Raw genomic sequence first — 20,853 nt, 5'->3', positions numbered from 1 at the left:
AAATTGTATGGTTAATTAAAAATATAAATTGTATGGTTAATTAAACTATTAGTATAAATTGTATGGTTAATTAAACTTTAAATTGTATGGTTAATTAAACTATAAATATAAATTGTATGGTTAATTAGTATAAATTGTATGGTTAATTAAACTTTAAATTGTATGGTTAATTAATATAAATATAAATTGTATGGTTAATTAGTATAAATTGTATAGTTAATTAATATAAATTGTATGGTTAATTAAAGCATATTGTACGGATAATTAAAGTATAAATTGTATAGTTAATTAAAGTATAAATTGAATAGTTAATTAAAGTATAAATTGTGTCGTCAATTAAAATATAAATTGTATAGTTAGTTAAATATAAATTGTAAAGTAAAAGCATAAATCGTATAGCAATGTCACTTATCGCCACCAGCTTTGCTAGATGCACGCCCACAACCGCTCACACACCGGCACCAACACACCCCCACTCGCTCACCTCAGGCTGCGCTACACGTACCCATGGAACCTTTGATGAACGTAGACGACAACACAGACGAAATGAAGGATACCAATAAGAAGTTAAATCACGTGTAGATGAAAATGAGAAAAGAGGAGAAAAAAATGAATGAAGAAATACACATACGCGTACACGCGCACAAGCAAGAAGGCAGGGGACTACTACACCCACTCCCCCAAAAAATAGTAATGAGATATCTTAGTAAGGGAGATAATAAACACCCGCACACACTGCGGCACAATAGTCAGAGTTCTTGCCCCTGAGGCACTCAGGCCTGACGTTAGAAGGTGACCCTGTCTCCTCCACTTCCTGTGTTGTCTCTGTCTCCTTCACTTCCTGTGTTGTCTCTGTCTCCTTCACTGTCTGTGTTGTCTCTGTCTCCTCCACTTCCTGTGTTGTCTCTGTCTCCTCCACTTCCTGTGTTGTCTCTGTCTCCTTCACTGTCTGTGACCTCACGCGAGGTTCTCGCGCTGACCACCCCGCTGTCTGTCCGACACACAGGGACCTTTGCTGGTCCACAGTCCGAGCTCCTCGTCGACCACAAGACACACGACGCAGGACCGGACGACGAAGGCGACAGAGCGAAGAAAGGAAAGGAGGACAAAACAAAGAACGGTTGCGACTTCGCACACACGAGGCGGAAAGGGCGAAGAAGAAGGAGCTGATGTTTAAGAAAAGCAGCGATGACAAGAACTAGGACAAGGCGGACAAAATCACAGGAGGATAGAAGAATGTAAGAATAAGATGATGAAAATCACAAGGATGAGAAAGATGATAAAGGTGATAAAGATGATAAAAGCCTCTGGAGAAAACAAAAGAACATCTGTCACTAGGTGGTCTCAGCATGAAACGAGAACCTTCCCCTCCAAGACCCACCTGTACTAAGACCTGACGTAGCCCTGCTGAGTTCTGCTTTCAAAGTTCCACCAACAAAAAGGGTGCGCCCAGTGCTACCCGGCAGACACCTCTCTAAATCAACAACTAAAGGGGTACTCTACTGCAGCCCCTGTCTTAGCAAACTAAAGTTGTAACTCTAGCACAGAGCAAACATACACCCGCGCACACACGCACGCGCAGCCTCTCGTCCGTTAGGCTTCCAGGTATATACAGAAAAATGTAAAACCGCCAAAACACCGCGCACTCACCCCGCCTGTGATGTGTCCGCCGGTCACCCGCTCACAACGCGCAGTACCGGAAGTCCACTCACGTCTCGCACAGACCCTGGTGGTCACCCACCGGCTACTGAACCTGCACCAGCCCCACGGATGTCCACTGGCTGCTGGTGGTCACTGCTGGCTGCTGTGTGCACTAACAGTACCCGCCTTACAGTCCACCCCTACCCTAGTGGTCACTCCTAGCTACTGTGTCCACTAACAGTACCCGCCTTAAAGTCCACCCCATTCCATTGTATACTCAAGTGCACATTATGTAGTATAATAAAGTATAAATTAAATAGTTAAAGTATAAATTGTAAAGGACACATTATGTTTTATACTAAAGTATAAATTGTAAAGTACAAATTATGGTTTATATTACAGTATAAATTGTAGGAGTGACAGCTGAGACAAAGAGTTATGGTTACTGCTGCTTTGTTTTGTCTGGAGTACTCTCCCCATCAACCGGGTCGGGGAACCTGGCGTTTTCCTGGGTATTGTGTACTGACCCCAACTTGTAGAAGAGGGTTAGTCTATTCGCTGAGAATCCTGTTAAGGTGAGATTGAATCCGTGTTTGTTTTGAGTCGGCTAATCTTTGGGTCTTTAGGAGTCTCGTAGTTTTCTTCTAATGTAAGCGAATTGCATTCATTCTTCTGATATAAGCCGTCGATGACTCATTGATGATAATTTTCGCATCACATGCTACAAGCTCCAGTGCTAGATTCCGTTGATGCCTTTTATAGTATTTCAAGCTTGTAGAAGACATTACTGATGATGCTGTAGGTGCTTTACTATCAAGATCCGACAGCACTAACCCTCACTTGCACCAAGCACTCCACGCCAAGCATCAGCATTAAGTTGTTCTTAGGGTTAGTGCACCTCGCAGCACACCTCTCAACCTATGGATAGCATTGTGCAGCTGGTATGTTCACTGGGCCACCTACTATGAATAGCATTGTGCAGCAGGTATGTTCACAGGGCCACCTACTATGAATAGCATTGCAATATATATATATATGTTCACTGGGCCACCTACTACAAATAGCATTGTTCATCAGGTATGTTCACTGGGCCGCCTACTACGAATAGCATTGTGCAGCAGGTATGTTCACTGGGCCACCTACTATGAATAGCATTGCGCAATATATATATATATGTTCACTGGGCCACCTACTACAAATAGCATTGTTCATCAGGTATGTTCACTGGGCCACCTACTATGAATAGCATTGTGCAACAGATATGTTCACTGGGCCCATTACTACGAATAGCATTGTGCAGCAGGTATGTTCACAGGCCACCTACTATGAATAGCATTGCGCAATATATATATATATGTTCACTGGGCCACCTACTATGAATAGCATTGTGCAGCAGGTATGTTCACTGGGCCACCTACTATGAATAGCATTGTGCAGCAGGTATGTTCACAGGGCCACCTACTATGAATAGCATTGCAATATATATATATATATGTTCACTGGGCCACCTACTACAAATAGCATTGTTCATCAGGTATGTTCACTGGGCCGCCTACTACGAATAGCATTGTGCAGCAGGTATGTTCACTGGGCCACCTACTATGAATAGCATTGCGCAATATATATATATATATGTTCACTGGGCCACCTACTACAAATAGCATTGTTCATCAGGTATGTTCACTGGGCCACCTACTATGAATAGCATTGTGCAACAGATATGTTCACTGGGCCCATTACTACGAATAGCATTGTGCAGCAGGTATGTTCACAGGCCACCTACTATGAATAGCATTGCGCAATATATATATATATGTGTGTTCACTGGGCCACCTACTATGAATAGCATTGTGCAGCAGGTATGTTCACAGGGCCACCTACTATGAATAGCATTGTGCAGCAGGTATGTTCAGTGGACCACTTACTATAAATAGTATTGTGCAGCAGGTATGTTCACTTAGCCACCTACTATGAATAGCATTGTGCAGCAGGTATGTTCACAGGGCCACCTACTATGAATAGCATTGCGCAATATATATATATATATGTGTGTGTGTTCACTGGGCCACCTACTACGAATAGCATTGTGCAGCAGGTTTGTTCACAGGGCCACCTACTACGAATAGCATTGTGCAGCAGGTATGTTCACTGGGTCCATTACTATGAATAGCATTGTGCAGCAGGTATGTTCACTGGGCCACCTACTATGAATAGCATTGTGCAGCAGGTATGTTCACAGGGCCACCTACTATGAATAGCATTGCGCAATATATATAGATGTGTGTGTTCACTGGGCCACCTACTATGAATAGCATTGTGCATCAGGTATGTTCAGTGGGCCACCTACTATGAATAGCATTGTGCATCAGGTATGTTCAGTGGGCCACCTACTATGAATAGCATTGTGCATCAGGTATGTTCAGTGGGCCACCTACTATGAATAGCATTGTGCATCAGGTATGTTCAGTGGGCCACCTACTACGAATAGCATTGTGCAGCAGGTATGTTCACTGGGCCAGCTGAGTGGCCCACCAGCTTAACGGGGTTTTGTAAGGAACGTCCCACTGTGTCGAGGTCAGGGTTGAGTTCCGAGCGGGACAGTCGTGTCAAGCCAGGGATGGCGCGAGGAGACACGTGAAGACATTCACACCTGACATCTGTCAATTATGGCAAAAGTTAACACACATTCTCTGACATGACACTCACACTGGACTTCTGTCAAGTGATATCAGAGTTTACTTTATTTGTACTTTAGGTAGTTGTTTGCTGTCAACATGAACTTGTCAGAGTGTAGAGAAACAGGTTGTATCATGTCCTGATTTGCATGCGGTGTCCATGTACAATGGAATTGTTTTCAAGTAGGATGATTACACTGTAACGGGCTTCAAGGTGTCTCAGGCCCAGGGCTAGAATCTTACAACTATATACAGCCCTAGGGCAGTCCCTGCCAACATTTCTACAAAACTCGTGGTTACTCTTAATGCTGATGACTTCTTGTTGGAAGACGGCATCAACACCCGGCTGTTGCAGTAGTCGTCATCAACACACGAGAAGGAGCAGTAGACCCTCGCCTCGTCCTCGTAACACTTCTCCGATGTGAGGTCATTAGAAGCAGAGCAGCCGCGATAGAAGTAGGCTGGCATGCCAGACTCTGCGTTCAGACAAAATGTTTTTAATGAACTGAACCCCTGTTCAGACGTTTGCAGTCCTGAAAACCTGTCGTGAACATGTAGGAAGGAATGGAAGCTAATGTTCAGTCACTACATTGTTGTCATGTCGCTCCTGTTATTTCTGACGGTTAAGTTGGTTATTGTTTGAGGTAACCCTGTAATGTCCTGATACATTTATGTCAGATAACTCTGTAAAGTCCTGATACATTTATGTCAGATAACTCTGTAAAGTCCTGATACATTTATGTCAGATAACTCTGTAAAGTCCTGATACATTTATGTCAGATAACTCTGTAAAGTCCTGATACATTTATGTCAGATAACTCTGTAAGATTTGTATACATATATGTGAGGTAACCCTGTAAGAGACATATTTATTATCTCAGGTAACCCTGTACGGTTCATTTTCAAAACAAAGAGGCGACGCGCTGATCATCACCTTGTAATTTGTATTTAATTTTATTAATTTTTCCAAGGAATATTGAATATATACAAAATATACAAAAGTCTTTCAGCCGTTGCTCAGTTAAGCAAGTCTCGAGGGCAGTGGGCCTTGTCGCACTCGCCGGCCTCAAGCAACTCGTCAGATTTTCCTTTAAAGATGACGTCATATACATGACACAACCGACACTCACACCGGTCGACGGTCAGCATTACCTTTATCAAAGTGTCCCTCGATGATACACCTGAAGTTACAGCGCATGCGCGTGTCCCCGAAGGTCCAGTTGTAAGGAGCTGTGGCGCACTCTATGCCCTCTTTTTTGGGGTTGTCGACGAACTGACAGCTCAAACACATCTGCCGGCAGTCTGGTGACATGTCATACATGAGTCATTATTGACAGCTCAGACATATCAGCCAGAAGTCTAGTGACATGTCATACATGAGTCATTATTGACAGCTCAGACATATCTGTCAGAAGTCTAGTGACATGTCATACATGAGTCATTATTGACAGCTCAGACATATCTGTCAGAAGTCTAGTGACATGTCATACATGAGTCATTATTGACAGCTCAGACATATCAGCCAGAAGTCTAGTGACATGTCTTACATAGATTGAGAGGATACTCATTATTGACAGGAGACACGCTGATATCGCCATTACATATGCTGTAGATACGCGCTGTAATATCTCCACTTGTCCACTTGACTAATGACATACACGCTTGTCAAATTTGAGAGTTTCTAAAGTTTAATCTTTTGACAAGATGTCAGAAACAGGTTGATGACAGCTTCCGTCTTTTGTGATTCTGCAGTCCAGCGAGCTGAGCTGTGTGCACGGCGCCTTGTCGTTAAAGAAGTCTTACTGCTGGCATCTGACATGTCTCTTATATGAAGCCTGTCATTGAGGATGTGCCAGTGCTGCCAAATGACATCTCTGTTGATGACTAAGGCCTGTCATTAAGGATGTGTCAGTGCTGCCAAATGACATCTCTGTTGATGACTAAGGCCTGTCATTAAAGATGTGTCAGTGCTGCCAAGTGACCTCCCGCTTAATATTGAAGCTGCGTTTGCTGAAGCAGTTGTTTGTCGAGCTTTGTTCATCAAGTTCCTTGCTCCTTGTGGTTCTTCGCTGGCTCTTCTCTGTAAACCTCCTTTTCCACCAGCTTCGTCATCGGTTGTACATCAACTTCTCCATCAACCTTTTTCATCAACCTCCTTCTCCGTCAACATCGGGCGGTCCGGTGGTGCAATGGTTATCACCTGTCACAAACAGTGGGAATTGTCTATACCAGGTTCAGCTCTCGTCTCCGGCACGCTGCTCTTTCTCTGCATGTGACATCTGTTTACAGGGCTGACTGTCTTGCATTGCTGTAGCCTTAGTTCCTGGCTCAGTGTGAAACACCCATTAGACCCATCTCTCCATCAACTTTCCGCTTCATTAAGCCTTTGATTAGCCTCCGTATTTCGTTATTTCCCTCTCTCTATTCCTTCCCACACCTTCCGCTTCTTATATTCCTCCCTTTCTTCCTTGTAACATGGCGATATATCTCCGAGGCAATTGTAACATATGTAGCGCTCACTGTCTCATCTAAAATGCCTGCATCACTTAAAGAAAGTTAAGATGTGGTGATATGTATCACCTATTCAAGTGATTTTAAGATGTGTGAACAAGCACATTTGATTCATATACAGTAGGTGAATGCGACACACCTGTGTAAATGAATGTGGCATACCATTGTACTGAATGTGCCATACCTGTCGTGAATGTGACACACCAGTGCAATGAATGTGGAATACCTGTCATGAATGTGCCATACCTGTATAGGTGACTGCGAGAGAAGTATTAGGAGAAGAAGCGGAAGCTGGCTATCCATCATCACTTTAGTCCTCCACAAGTCTTTGTGTCTTGAAGACAGTCACCATCAGAAGACAGAGTCTTTTGCAATCCACTAGGCGGCACACAGGTCACAGTCTCGATTTTTCAAACATTTTTCTGTTAAAAAAACCACTGGGTGTGTTATGCTATTACAGTCAAGTGGCATTCAGTTTTAAAATCTTTTCTAGTTTATCTAGAAATGCATGAAATTGTTTTTTTTTTTCATGCAACTGGGTTTTCCGTGTGTGTGTGTTTCCACGTGCGAACGCTCACTAGCTTGCATGTAACACTGAGACAAGACAGTAAACAGTCGCTGTCCTAATGTGTATCCCAAAAATCCAGCAAGTTAGTGCTGTGCTGGGTAACAGTAGTAACATGTATGTCACACAGCCAGCAGCTGCACACACTGGGATCATTTATACATGGTCAATGTGTATGTGAGAAAGTAACCAGGAAATAAACCACAGCACTAATATACACACCTAGACAGCACTAATATACACATCTAGACAGCACTAAGTGACTTTACATCTACACAGCACTAAGTGAGTATACACCTAGACAGCACTAATATACACACCTAGACAGCACTAAGTGACTTTACATCTACACAGCACTAAGTGAGTATACACCTAGACAGCACTAATATACACACCTAGACAGCACTAAGTGACTTTCCATCTACACAGCACTAAGTGAGTATACACCTAGACAGCACTAATATACACACCTAGACAGCACTAAGTGACTTTACATCTACACAGCACTAAGTGAGTATACACCTAGACAGCACTAATATACACACCTAGACAGCACTAAGTGACTTTACACCTAGACAGCACTAAGTGATTATATACCTACACAGCACTAAGTGACTATACACCTACCATGCACTAAATGACTATAAACCTATCCTGCACTAAATGACTTTACACCTACACACCACTAAGTGAGTATGCACTAAATGACTATGCACCTAGCCAATACTGTGATAAGACACCTGGTCAGTAAAGGTCATTACTGCGCCATGCTCGCTAATGATGTTACAAGCCTGTGAGACAATGATGATAACACAATCCTGTGAAGTCTGTAAAGTGACTAACATCTGTCCCTTTGTCACTATCATTACAAGAATCAGATAGATGCTGGGTAGAAACAGACTTATGCCCACAGCTCCACACTGTGAGACACACACACACAGTACTAACCTGCCCACAGCTCAACACTGTGAGACACACACACACAGTACTAACCTGCTCACAGCTAACACTGTGAGACACACACACACAGTACTAACCTGCCCACAGCTCCAACACTGTGAGACACACACACAGTACTAACCTGCCCACAGCTCCAACACTGTGACACACACACACAGTACTAACCTGCCCACAGCTCCAACACTGTGAGACACACACACACAGTACTAACCTGCCCACAGCTCCAACACTGTGAGACACACACACAGTACTAACCTGCCCACAGCTCCAATACTGTGAGACACACACACACAGTACTAACCTGCCCACAGCTCCAACACTGTGAGACACACACACAGTACTAACCTGCCCACAGCTCCAACACTGTGAGAGTGACGCACACACACGTTGCGCCCTCTGTGTCCAGGTTGTCACGTGACCTGTGGGCAAACAAAGGTGTTTGAATGAGCAGATGCCAAGACGCAACCTGCCGTCCACGTGACCCAGTGCAGGTAAACTTTGTCACCACAGGCAGGCTTCATGAGGATGGAGTCTGCATCTCTTCCCTCAATCCAGGTGGCACTCACCTCAAAACATGTCTCCCTCTTAGGATGTCACTCCTAGCAAAACACAAAACTGATATTGTCTCGCTCACAGCAAACCTTGGATGAAGTCTTTAATTACATAGCAATGTACCATGTTTACTTCTTGTTTACAGCCAGTCGTGAGGCTGACGTGTGTCCCTGTACACGTTTATTTTTAGTAACAGTCCGTTACCTCCTGTGGAACTGCAGTGAACAACAAATTGTGATTACTTGTGTCATGAAATCTGCAAAGAGGATTCTTTATCTATACTATGTAGAAATATATATCGCCATTACGTTTTGACCAGAATATCAAGGTGTTTATATCAAGGTGTTCACATGAAGGTGTTCACATGAAGGTGTTCACGTCATTTCACATCAAGGTGTTCATATCAAGGTGTTCACATCAAGGTATTCACATCAAGGTATTCACATCAAAGTGTTCATATGAAGGCGTTCACATCAAGGTGTTCACATCAAGGTGTTCACATCAAGGTGTTCATATCAAGGTGTATTATCGTGTGTCCACGTCTCTATCGCGACCTCTGTGACCCGCCAAGATGTACTGACTCTGAAGTCGCTCACAGCAGTTTCGCACTACAGACTTCTCTTTAAAAATGGATTTTTTTGTAATTAAACTAGCAGAAAAATACTCTGCTATCTTAAAATAAAAGCTAGAAATTGTCTTAAAATACATTTTAATCGAGGCAGCTCACGGGCATCAATCAAGATTTCTGCAGGACAATGAGGAAACAAACGCTGGTTTGTCCCGCTGCCCTGTCAGCCCCCATGTCAGAGTCCGGAGCCTCCATCTTCACTCTCTTTAAAGACTGGTTCAAATATTAACCAATCAAAAGATTTCTCTGCAAAACATTTAGAGTACACAAATCTAGTCGCAGATCTCGATGCTATCCAATGGGAGAATCGGATACTGAGGTGGCCTTGGCAACGGAAGAACAGGCGGCGAGCGATTGGCTGAAGGGGATGAAAGTCGTTCCTTCCGTCAGGTGTTTTCACTCTTCCATAGTGCTGTGTGAATAAACCGGAAGCTTTGAACACGCCTGCCTCGTTTTAGTAGTTAACGGGGAAACAGTCGTCTGCCAGCAGACCTGTCATACAAGTTCGTGGTTCAGCGAAAGCCTGGGGACACTTATGTGAGTGCCGAAGCTTTATTAGCATTTCAAATTCTGATCACTCTGAAGCTCCTCCCATTCCTCAAACATAGAACTCGGAAGATTAATTACAAATATTTAGGGAAAGATGATGATGTAACGAGCGACGCCGAATATTAGTGGCAGGACCAGCCAATGTCAGACGATGACACTGACGAAGAATCGGATGCACCGCTTGTTCAGGTTCATCTTTTGAAAGGAGAAGGGGAACGTGGGTCGGTAACCATCACACTTACACTGAATTATTGCCTTTTGTATGGCTGGGCCAGTGTCGATACATAGCAAATACATGATGACATACAATACACAGTGAACACGTGGCCACAAGCTGGCCTGTAGCTGGGAGCTGCCATGTCCATCCAATACACCTTGCTGTCCACAGTACCGCGCTGTGGGGCTGTGTGGACAAACATGGCTCGCACATCCCTTGACCACAAGACCGCAAGTCTTCTTATCCAACATCCTACGCTGTGAGCACCGTGCGGTACACAGAGGTACACAGCTTACACAGTGCGGTACACAGTGCGGTACACGGCTTACACCGTGTGGTACACAGAGGTGCACAGTGCGGTACACAGTGGTACGCATGCAGCTTCCACCGTGTGATACACAGAGGTACACAGTGCGGTACACAGTGGTACACAGCTTACACAGTGCGGTACACAGTGGTACACATGCAGCTTACACCGTGTGGTACACAGCACGGTGTGCCCAACTAGCATCAAGAGAAGCAACTCGTGACACACAGACAGGGAGGGGCGAGCCTGTCAAACAGCGGCGCAGTGTTGGGAAAAGCTTTTGTGAAAATAAATTTGTTTTGTGGGAGGCGCTGGCGCTCCAGTCGATGTTTTGTTTGTCCTCCTCTCTCCCGGCCACTCCCTTCCTCCACACCGACAGAGACCCAGACAGCAGGTCGTGAGCTTCGTCTTCGATACGTCACCGGCCATTAGTAGCATTGAGTAGACGTCACCGGCCTATAGTAGCATTGAGTAGACGTCACCGGCCTATAGTAGCATTGAGTAGACGTCACTGTAGCTTTCTCTAGTTTCTGTCCTGCAGGGCAGACGTCACTACCGGTGTAAAACTGTAAAGGAAGGCAGGCTGCACGATGATTGACGTTCAGTCAGTTCATGGCCTCAACTGTTACACCTGCCGCGTTCGTCTCGCACATTCAACGTGATTTAGAATTAAGTGTATCGCTGTTGTTGTTATTGCTGCTGCTGTTCGTGACGGTTTGTATGTCGTTATTATCGCAGTCGTGGTATTGAACTCGTCACCGGGTGTGTTGACATTCCAGTTCTCTGAGAAAGCTATGAATGTGTTTTAGACAAAATAATTATAGAAGCCAATAATAAACTTATAACACTAGACAGCAATATACAGCACAATGTGCCTGTTGTTATGCATGTCACAGATGACTACAAGACAGCAACAAAGTTGTCATGTCACAGATCACAGCAACAAAGCTGTCGTGTCACAGATGACAACAACAAAACTGTCATGTCACAAATGACTACAAGACAACAACAAAGCTGTCATGTCACAGATGACAACAACAAAGCTGTCATGTCACAGATGACAACAACAAAACTGTCATGTCACAGATGACTACAAGACAACAACAAAGCTGTCATGTCACAGATGACAACAACAAAGCTGTCATGTCACAGAGCCAGCAAGCTGTAAGCCAGGTGCCGGGTGTGGCAGGAAGGGACACACACCATGGAGGTGTTTCCCCGTCAGTGCAGACAACATCCTGAGCGACACCAACGTCCAGCTGCTCTGCATCTCAGCCCCGCCGCTGCCTGTCTCACCCAGGGTACGTGACAGCTCCTACAGGGGACACAATTCACTGTTGTTCGCTTGACATTGTGTTACATCACCATCTCGCACTTTGGTCTGTCTAGTTTATATCTCATCTCGCCTGAAAACCGCAAATAGAATAATTATGTTTGGCTCTTTTTACATCTTCAGGGAAAAAAATTCAAGGAATATAACTCTACAGACTTAATTATCCTTTTTTGCCTGCATTAGTTCCCTCCCTTGGATGATTGCACTATACAAAGAGCAAAGCGCCCGACTTACCAGAAGTATTTCCCCGACTTGCCCATCACATCCAGTCCAGCCTCTAGCTGTGACAAATCGTTTAACACCATATGCTGTACACTGTCACACTCTCACACTGACACACTGACACACTGACAGAGTCGGTGTAGCAGGATATCAGACCCGCCAGTAGCCTAGCAACGGGTGGGGGACAGTTGCGGCATCAAAACATATAATTATATATATATGGAGGGGGCAAGAACATCTTCCCCTCCCCACCGCCTGCTGCTTTTGATGTGATTCTTCACAAAGTAGGTAAAGGAGCCGAGAGAAAGAGATAGAGAAAAAAATAACCACAACATTAGCATAAATAAGCAAAGCTTTGTTAATATCGAATCCTCCTACAGAAAACAAAACGAAACACCGCTTTATTCCAAAAAAGACATTAATTAATCAAAGAACACGCAGGGGGGGGGATGTTGAAGTGGGGGACAGACTGACCTGCAAACCTTGAATGTGATTAATATCATTATAAAGTTTATACTCTTTTCTTGTACTGCGATAACAAAGGCTACCACGTGTGTGACGAACGTGTGTGACTGCACTCTCGCAGCATTCTTAGTTTTGCGAGTCGCCGTTTACCAGCATCTTCCTAAAGTTTGCATGCCGAGTCATGTCACGTGCCCTACACTTGAGGAGACTTAACTCATCCAACGTCAACAAACACCTGGCTGGACAGGTAATGGCATCTACGTCATAACTGACATTTGTCAGTATGACACAACACTTGATGGACAGTAGAGACACAATGACAACAGCAGTGAACAATCAAGACACAGTGAACAACATACAGCAAGTGAGGTACTATAGCACACAGTGAACAAATAACATGAACAGATGAGGTACTAAATAACAGCAAGTGAGGTACTATAGACACAGTGAACAACATCAAGATGAGGTACTAAATAACAGCAAGTGAGGTACTATAGACACAGTGAACAACATCAAGATGAGGTACAAGATAACAGCCACTAGACAGACAGTGAGGTACCATAGACACACTGAACAACATCAGATGAGGCACAAGAGTAGAAGGTACAGCAATGATGAAGGTATGAAGGGATGTAGACACTATACACAGTGTACGATGGAGTCGTTACATGACGGATAGCATGACAGACAGTGTTGCCAGGGAGTTAAGGATAGTAACCCAGGGATAGTACTTAGTGAACAGATATGTGTTCACAGAGTGTGTGAATGTAGCCTTGTAGTCTGAGTGGTGAATGTGATGTGGAAAAGAGTTCCACTGCTTACAGCTCAGAGGGAGGACGTCTGTTGTCATGTGACTGTCTGTGGGAGGGAGGACAGATTGCGGAGTCTCATGAGGAGACAAGGTTTCGAGCAGGAGTGTGGACAGACAAGATTGCAGTAAAATGGTGGGAGGGGGGAGGGTGAGCCTTCAAAGAACCCATAGCATAGAGCTGAGAGCTTGTAGTCTATGGCAGCTTTAACTGGGGGCCAGTGAAAAGAGTGAAGAAGTGGTGTGACGTGTTCACATTTTCGAGTCCAGCCATTCGAGTAAACAAAACATAGATATCAGTATCAACACCTACAATAGATGTTTGACATGCGTTAAAACAACACATGAAAAGGTGATAAGCGCTAAACTATGGTGTGGTCATGACACTAGCCATGACACTAACTTTGTCACTAGCGGTGATACCAAAACTGAACATCATCTTTCACAACGGACACGATAATGTTGGCCGTAAATTCCTGTAGAAAGAGTCTATTGACCGCCCTCAGTCTGAAGAACGGGTATCCACCCATCCTCACAAGATCCTACTCTGAGAGCCATTCCTCACAAGCGTGGTTCTGTTGTCAGGAAGCTGAAGATAGCAGCCGGTCAGACGGGTACCGCCTGTGGACACAGGATGAGAACAGGGTAGCAACCACCACAAACTTCCCTCTATCACACTCGTATGTACACACACAGTCACACACACACACACACTCACTCACACGCACACACCCACACACACACACGCGCACACACACATTTTCCTTGACGACGACGCCATCGCGGTATGTGGTGGAGGACACGACGGCATCTCTACCCGCCAACGTCTGAGCTGCCCACACCCGAGTGACATCACACGACTGAGATAAGGGAGTCAGAAGTGCTGGCGAGTGTCCGGACATTTTGCTGCTGGTAGTTCGACAGTTGTCCCCGTGACTTCAAATATTTCCTGACATTCCTGGTGATGTCCTAAACCTGTGAACAGCAGCAGCGACTTTGTGGTGCGATACACTCCCGCGCTTTGTGTACCTACAGACTTCAGTGTTAGAAATCAGCCTCGTCAGTCGAGTATCTGGCGAACTCCAACCTCTTCCTCTCTACTTCTCTCACATGATCAGAAGTGTCATTATTGTCTACAGCTGTCCCGCTACGAGACATTCACTCACTGAGCATCAGGCGACTTCAGCCTCATCTACAGCTGTCACACATCTACAGCTGTCAGACTTCAGCCTCATCTACAGCTCTCGCTCTACTGGACAACTCAGCATCAGACGACTTGTTCTGTCACGTGCTCTCAAGGTACTGGGTGCTAACGTCCAGCTTTCGTGTCTCAACATCCTCTTGTCTACAGAACCTATTGCCTTAATGGTTTCTTGTATAAACATCCTCTTGTCTAAAGACCCCATTGGCATAAAATTCTCTTTTATAAACATCCTCTTGTCTAAACACCCTCCTGTCTAAAGTCCCTCTGGTCTAAAGAAATGACATAGGTTTCTGTCATGAAAGTGTCCATTGTCTTGTCAGTGTCTTTCTCTCCAGCCTACGCTGACCTCTCGATATCTCCCACATCATCATGTGACCTTTTGGGTTGTTTGTTATTTGATGTAGGTGCACTGTCCTGCGAGGACATCCATGACAATGACACACAGCTGCAAGAGGGCCGTTAGTGAGGGAGTGACAATGACAGGAGTTGTGTTGTTGACTGCTGTCCTGGGCGGTTGTTGTGGTAAGTTTATGTCCAACCTGTTATGGGGATGTTTCTGTGGCAGTTTCTGGCTAGAAAGGTCAGAGTTCAAGTGGGGCTTACATCTTACTGTCGAGAGTGCATGGAGAACAAAAAGTGATTTGTGGTTCGTTTGTTGCTGGCTTTGTTGTTGTTGTTGTTGTTGTTGTTGTTGTTGTTGTTGTTGTTGTTGTTGTTGCTTTTTTTTTTTAGCTTCTGTGAGAGTGTTAAAGCCGTTCTGCAGACTTCAGCGTGTCTAGCCCACCCTCAACTGATTTATCACGTGTCTGTAGAGATGTGTGGATATGTCTGAAGATGTCTGTAAAAGTGTTTATGGATGTCTGTGGACATCTTCCATGTGTCAGAGCTGTTGGTTGATGTCTCTGAAGATTTTTAATGGACGCCTGTACATGTGAAAAAGGTGTTGAGGATATCTTCAGATGTTTGTAGAGTTGTTTAGAACGTTTCTAAAGGTATTAAGGGATATCTGTGAATATCGAAAGGTGTTTGGAGATGATTCTACAAGTCTTTAAAGGTGTTAAGCATGTTTCTACAGGTCTGTAACGATTTTATGGATGTGTGAAGATCTCAAAAGACAGGATATTTATAAATGTCTGTACATCCATTGGGCTTCCAGTGACACATGACAATGTCTTGCCGGCCCTCCGGTGCTTCCAGTGCTTGTATTATTGTGACACGTGGCGATCTGTTGCTAAGCTTCCAGTGTTTCCAGTGCTTGTATTTCAGTGACACGTGGCGATCTGTTGTCAGGGTTCAAGTGCTACCAGTGCTCCTACTCCTACGACCCTGGCGCCACGTCCAACAATATGGACTGCATCTACAGCCCTGCCCGCGTCGCCGACGTCCACATCAACTATCACTGCGACAAACGCTGCTACACACAGGAGTTCTACTCACTGGGTGAGTGCTGCACACAGTCTCTACACAGTGTTTTGCTACAACACTTTATAACATCTACACACTGTCTCTACACAGTCTCTACACTTTTTGTCACAACACTGTATAACATCTACTCACAGTAGTGTCGCAATATCTTACAATACTTGACAATGCAAAGACTTGCTACCTAGTTGTCTTGTCACTTCCGCTCGTCTTGTTAGCGTCAGGAGGCAACACAAGTATTTTGTGCTCGCACGTGATGTGTGAGCAGATGGCACCCGCCCTCACTCCCTACCACTTTACCACATCCTAGCCAAGACAAAATGGTTTCCATTGTCTTGTGTGAAACCTTGGGAAAGATGAGAGCCAAGGGAGTAAACCTCTCCATACAAGCATGATGCTAGCGCGGCACCAGCGGGCGAGGAAGGTAGGGGTCATGCCCTGTGACCTCGCGCTGGCGACTCCTCGCCTCAGGACTTGGGACATGTGCCGCCAAAGAAACACGATGCCGGATTGGTTGAGGCCAGGGTCATCAACGACCGCACACCGAACCGGCACAGGACAGCAAGCACTGGAACCCAGACTCACCCATGAACTAGAATGGTACCGCGGGACATCGTGGGACATCGGTGGGACTGGCGGAGGTCAGATGGTCAGGAATGGGGGAGACTGCGACTGACGATGAGAATAACCGCTGGTACATTTGGGAGGGCGTCAGACACGAGCATGGCGGGGGCTTCCTCGTACATAGGACAGAGGTCAGAGTCGCCATCAGTTGCACCTCCATGTCCAGGAGGCTGATCTCTATCCGCGTCTCTGCCAGGTCTCACCAGGTCTCCATTGTCGAAGCACATGCTCCTCATATATTTCCAGACAGGAAAAGAATGAAGTGGAGGAGTCTTACCACCATCTAGACAAAGTTTCAAGGGTAGTGCCATAAAAGGACATCCTCGTTGTACTCGGTGACTAAATGCCAAGGTCGGCCCACACGCCCATCATAAATGGACAGGAAGAGTGGGTCAGTCTGGTCTTGGTGAAACCAGCGACAGGGGCATGAGAGACCGAGAGCTTACACAGAGCAGTCCACTCACCTTGACCAACACCTTACATCTTACCAACGATTGCCTGAGGCGGCCAACGCATGTTATTTTTTCGGTTGCCGTGGTTGTAGACATACAATACAACACCTTAGTAACTAATCGTCACATACACACCTCGCCACTGGGTTCGGACACGAGCATGAGCACAAAAATATCCAAAATCTTTTAACTCTTAACTTACTGAATAGATTCTAGCTCTTAAATGATATAAATGAACCTCCAAGGTCTGGTCCTCAATATAACTATTGTCCGTAGACACACTAAAAATACTCACAGAGTCTCCAAGATGTCAGTTTGAGATGACGATACTCACAGTTTCATCAAACTACCTGAGAGTTTGTCGTCCCTCCCCCGGCAGTCACAACTTTATTCCAAATGACACCACAAACACTTAATCCGGCTTTGAATCCGCGAATTGTAGGGGACTACAATTTTACCTTCGTCGCTGGAAACATCAAAGAGGTGCCGCTGTCAACAGCCAGGAAGTGCTAGGGCCACCCTTCGTAGGTCTGAGGAAGGACTGGATTACAAAGGGGAAGGAACTGAGTGGTCCTCATGCCCAGGACCTGCTCCACCCCGAACTATTCATGTACTTCGCCCAATGACGGGTACCAGTCAAGGGACGAGTGAACGAACACAAAGTACAGAATGTTACATTTATTTCTAGCACACACAGTCAATATTTGTTTCCATCTACACATTATCACCTGTCACCATCTTTTAGAGTTGACAACTTTATGTGTCCGTTTATCTCTACTTTAAAGTTGACATCTGTAAGATTCCACTTGTAGACATCGCTTGCAGAGATTTTCAGTTTCCCTTGTCTCCAGTGCCTTAGTCTCCTTCTACCTTCCACTTGTGTCCCCCCCAGACTGAACATTTCCACTTGTGTCCCCCCCCTAGACTGAACATTTCCACTTGTGCCCCCCCCCCCTAGACTGAACATTTCCACTTGTGACATGTCATTCATATTCTCCATATGTCCACTGCCACAGAAAACAGCAGAGTGGAGTCCATCATACGCACGTGCAACTGGAAGAACGACAGCGGCTACTGCATCAAGGACTCGCTGTCCATCACCTGCTACGACTCGTGCGCCTTCGATCTGTGCAACGACATCCAGCAGCCGCTGCACGAAATCTTCCCCATCAAAGACAGCAGCGGCGGTACCGACGGCCAGACCAGCGACATGTCACATTGCCACGGGGCTGGAGTCACTGTCATGATGACTGCCATGGCCACTGCAGTACTGACTACTTGCCTGCTTGTCTAGAACAAGGTCTGGGTCACCAGACTTCCTCACAGTTGGTAGAACAGGTGATTATGAGGCTGTGTCACGTCTGTCACACATCAATCAAACTCCGCGTGACAGACTGACAACTATATTCCGAGTGTCACAGACTGACACCTATGTTCTTGGTATCACAGACTGACACCTATGTTCCTAGTGTCACAGACAGACACCTATGTTCTTGGTGTCACAGACTGACACCTATGTTCTTGGTGTCACAGACTGACACCTATGTTCTTGGTATCACAGACTGACACCTATGTTCCTAGTGTCACAGACAGACACCTATGTTCCTAGTGTCACAGACAGACACCTATGTTCTTGGTGTCACAGACTGACACCTATGTTCTTGGTGTCACAGACTGACACCTATGTTCTTGGTATCACAGACTGACACCTATGTTCCTAGTGTCACAGACAGACACCTATGTTCTTGGTGTCACAGGCTGACACCTATGTTCCTGGTGTCACAAACTGACACCTATGTGATCTCTTAATTCCTTACTTATTCTCTACTCAGCCTCTACTTCATCCCCAACCGGTCTTAGTGTAATGTGAGGACCATAACGATGTCTGTAAGAACATAATGTCGGGTATGTACTGACTTGTCTGTAAGAACATAATGTCGGGTATGTACTGACTTGTCTGTAAGAACATAATGTCGGGTATGTACTGACTTGTCTGTAAGAACATAATGTCGGGTATGTACTGACTTGTCTGTAAGAACATAATGTCGGGTATGTACTGACTTGTCTGTAAGAACATAATGTCGGGTATGTACTGACTTGTCTGTAAGAACATAATGTCGGGTATGTACTGACTTGTCTGTAAGAACATAATGTCGGGTATGTACTGACTTGTCTGTAAGAACATAATGTCGGGTATGTACTGACTTGTCTGTAAGAACATAATGTCGGGTATGTACTGACTTGTCTGTAAGAACATAATGTCGGGTATGTACTGACTTGTCTGTAAAAACATAATGTCGGGTATGTACTGACTTGTCTGTAAGAACATAATGTCGGGTATGTACTGACTTGTCTGTAAGAACATAATGTCGGGTATGTACTGACTTGTCTGTAAGTGCCAAACGCTTGCCAATTGTTGACAGGTGTAAGGGTGTGTCACGCTCGTATTTGAGGACTTATGTAACTTTCAGGGTAGAAAGTGTGGTAGTTGTTGTCGTATATCTAAAGGTGAGTGTAATGCTCAACAGTTGCTGAGGTGAGTCTACATGCAAGCGTGTGAGTGTCTTTAGCAAACAGAAGAAAGGGATTTGTGCTTGAAAGTATTGACAGTCCTTGAATAACATTATTTAATACATGATAGAGTAAGAATTATGTGTCATGTTATACATACATTTTATTCAAATATTTGATAAAATATATTTCCAAGAATATATAAACAGCTGTAACAAAAGTGTGCATGTATTGACATAAAATAAAGACATTATAAAGGTATACAATGTGTTATAATCTCTAGATATACGTGAATGTACCTTTGTAAATGTAGAAATAAGCTGTGAGTGTGCTGCACACCTGTAAATAGTCGTGTGATTGTGATTTCTGACTGTGGTGACTGATGCTAACAGTTTGGCCTCCACGTGCATTTCATGACAAAACAAACATTCCTGTCAGAGGGCGGTAGTTGATGTTGACCTGTCTGGTGGCAAAAGTGCGGACATAGTCACTTCTGACAGAAGACGAATCATAGATGGCATGTCATTGCTCACAGACAACAGCTTTGCCGATGACATGCCACTGTCAGCCAACAACACAGATGAAAATGTAACTGTTGACAGATCACAGAACGAGGTCACGTGACAGACAGACCACGAACTAAAAAATGTGTTGTAGAGCTCAGTTGTTTACCTTTGTTTTCTTCAACCATTTGTGTACATGTTGAAAGAAATGTATACATATATGCATATTGAAATAATTATATACATATGTACATGTTGAAATAATTATAAACATATATACATGTTGAAATAATTATATACATATATACATGTTGAAATAATTATAAACATATATACATGTTGAAATAATTATATACATATATACATCTTGAAATAATTATATACATATATACATGTTGAAATGATTATAAACATATATACATGTTGAAATAATTATAAACATATATACATGTTGAAATAATTATATACATATATACATGTTGAAATAATTATAAACATATATACATGTTGAAATAGTTATATACATATATACATGTTGAAATAATTATATACATATATACATGTTGAAATAATTATAAACATATATACATGTTGAAATAATTATATACATATATACATGTTGAAATAATTATATACATGTTGAAATGATTATAAACATATATACATGTTGAAATAATTATAAACATATATACATGTTGAAATAA

At 44.1% G+C, this 20,853-nt stretch overlaps 2 protein-coding genes across 2 annotated transcripts; one reads left to right on the top strand and one right to left on the bottom strand.

Moving 5' to 3' along the window:
* Positions 1-4,354: 4,354 nt before the first annotated feature.
* Positions 4,355-5,637, bottom strand: LOC112556075. The gene is made up of 2 exons (XM_025224689.1): positions 5,469-5,637; positions 4,355-4,792 (listed from the first exon to the last, which is right to left on the bottom strand). Exons 1-2 carry the CDS (start codon positions 5,635-5,637, stop codon positions 4,548-4,550), a joined length of 414 nt encoding a protein of 137 aa, XP_025080474.1. The 3' UTR covers positions 4,355-4,547.
* An 8,648-nt stretch (positions 5,638-14,285) lies between these two features.
* Positions 14,286-20,188, top strand: LOC112558113. Its single transcript, XM_025228323.1, has 4 exons — positions 14,286-14,732; positions 15,042-15,159; positions 15,928-16,077; positions 18,152-20,188. The coding sequence occupies exons 1-4, from the start codon at positions 14,544-14,546 to the stop codon at positions 18,427-18,429; spliced, it is 735 nt and encodes a 244-aa protein (XP_025084108.1). The 5' UTR covers positions 14,286-14,543; the 3' UTR covers positions 18,430-20,188.
* The last annotated feature ends 665 nt before the right edge of the window (positions 20,189-20,853 follow it).

The sequence above is a fragment of the Pomacea canaliculata genome, linkage group LG2 (assembly GCF_003073045.1).
Source record: "Pomacea canaliculata isolate SZHN2017 linkage group LG2, ASM307304v1, whole genome shotgun sequence".
NCBI classification, from domain to species: Eukaryota; Metazoa; Mollusca; class Gastropoda; order Architaenioglossa; family Ampullariidae; genus Pomacea; species Pomacea canaliculata.
Note: the sequence above shows the minus strand (reverse complement) of the source record. Positions and strands in the feature narration are given on the sequence as shown.

Excerpts from the sequence above, each read along its gene's own strand:
- LOC112556075 (XM_025224689.1), bottom strand. The coding sequence starts at position 5,637 with ATGTATGACATGTCACCAGACTGCCGGCAGATGTGTTTGAGCTGTCAG. Across the intron at positions 4,793-5,468 it reads CGAGGGACACTTTGATAAAG|AGTCTGGCATGCCAGCCTAC; the intron begins GTAATGCTGACC and ends GTCTGAACGCAG.
- LOC112558113 (XM_025228323.1), top strand. The coding sequence starts at position 14,544 with ATGATCAGAAGTGTCATTATTGTCTACAGCTGTCCCGCTACGAGACAT. Across the intron at positions 14,733-15,041 it reads TTCTGTCACGTGCTCTCAAG|GTGCACTGTCCTGCGAGGAC; the intron begins GTACTGGGTGCT and ends TATTTGATGTAG. Across the intron at positions 16,078-18,151 it reads ACAGGAGTTCTACTCACTGG|AAAACAGCAGAGTGGAGTCC; the intron begins GTGAGTGCTGCA and ends CCACTGCCACAG.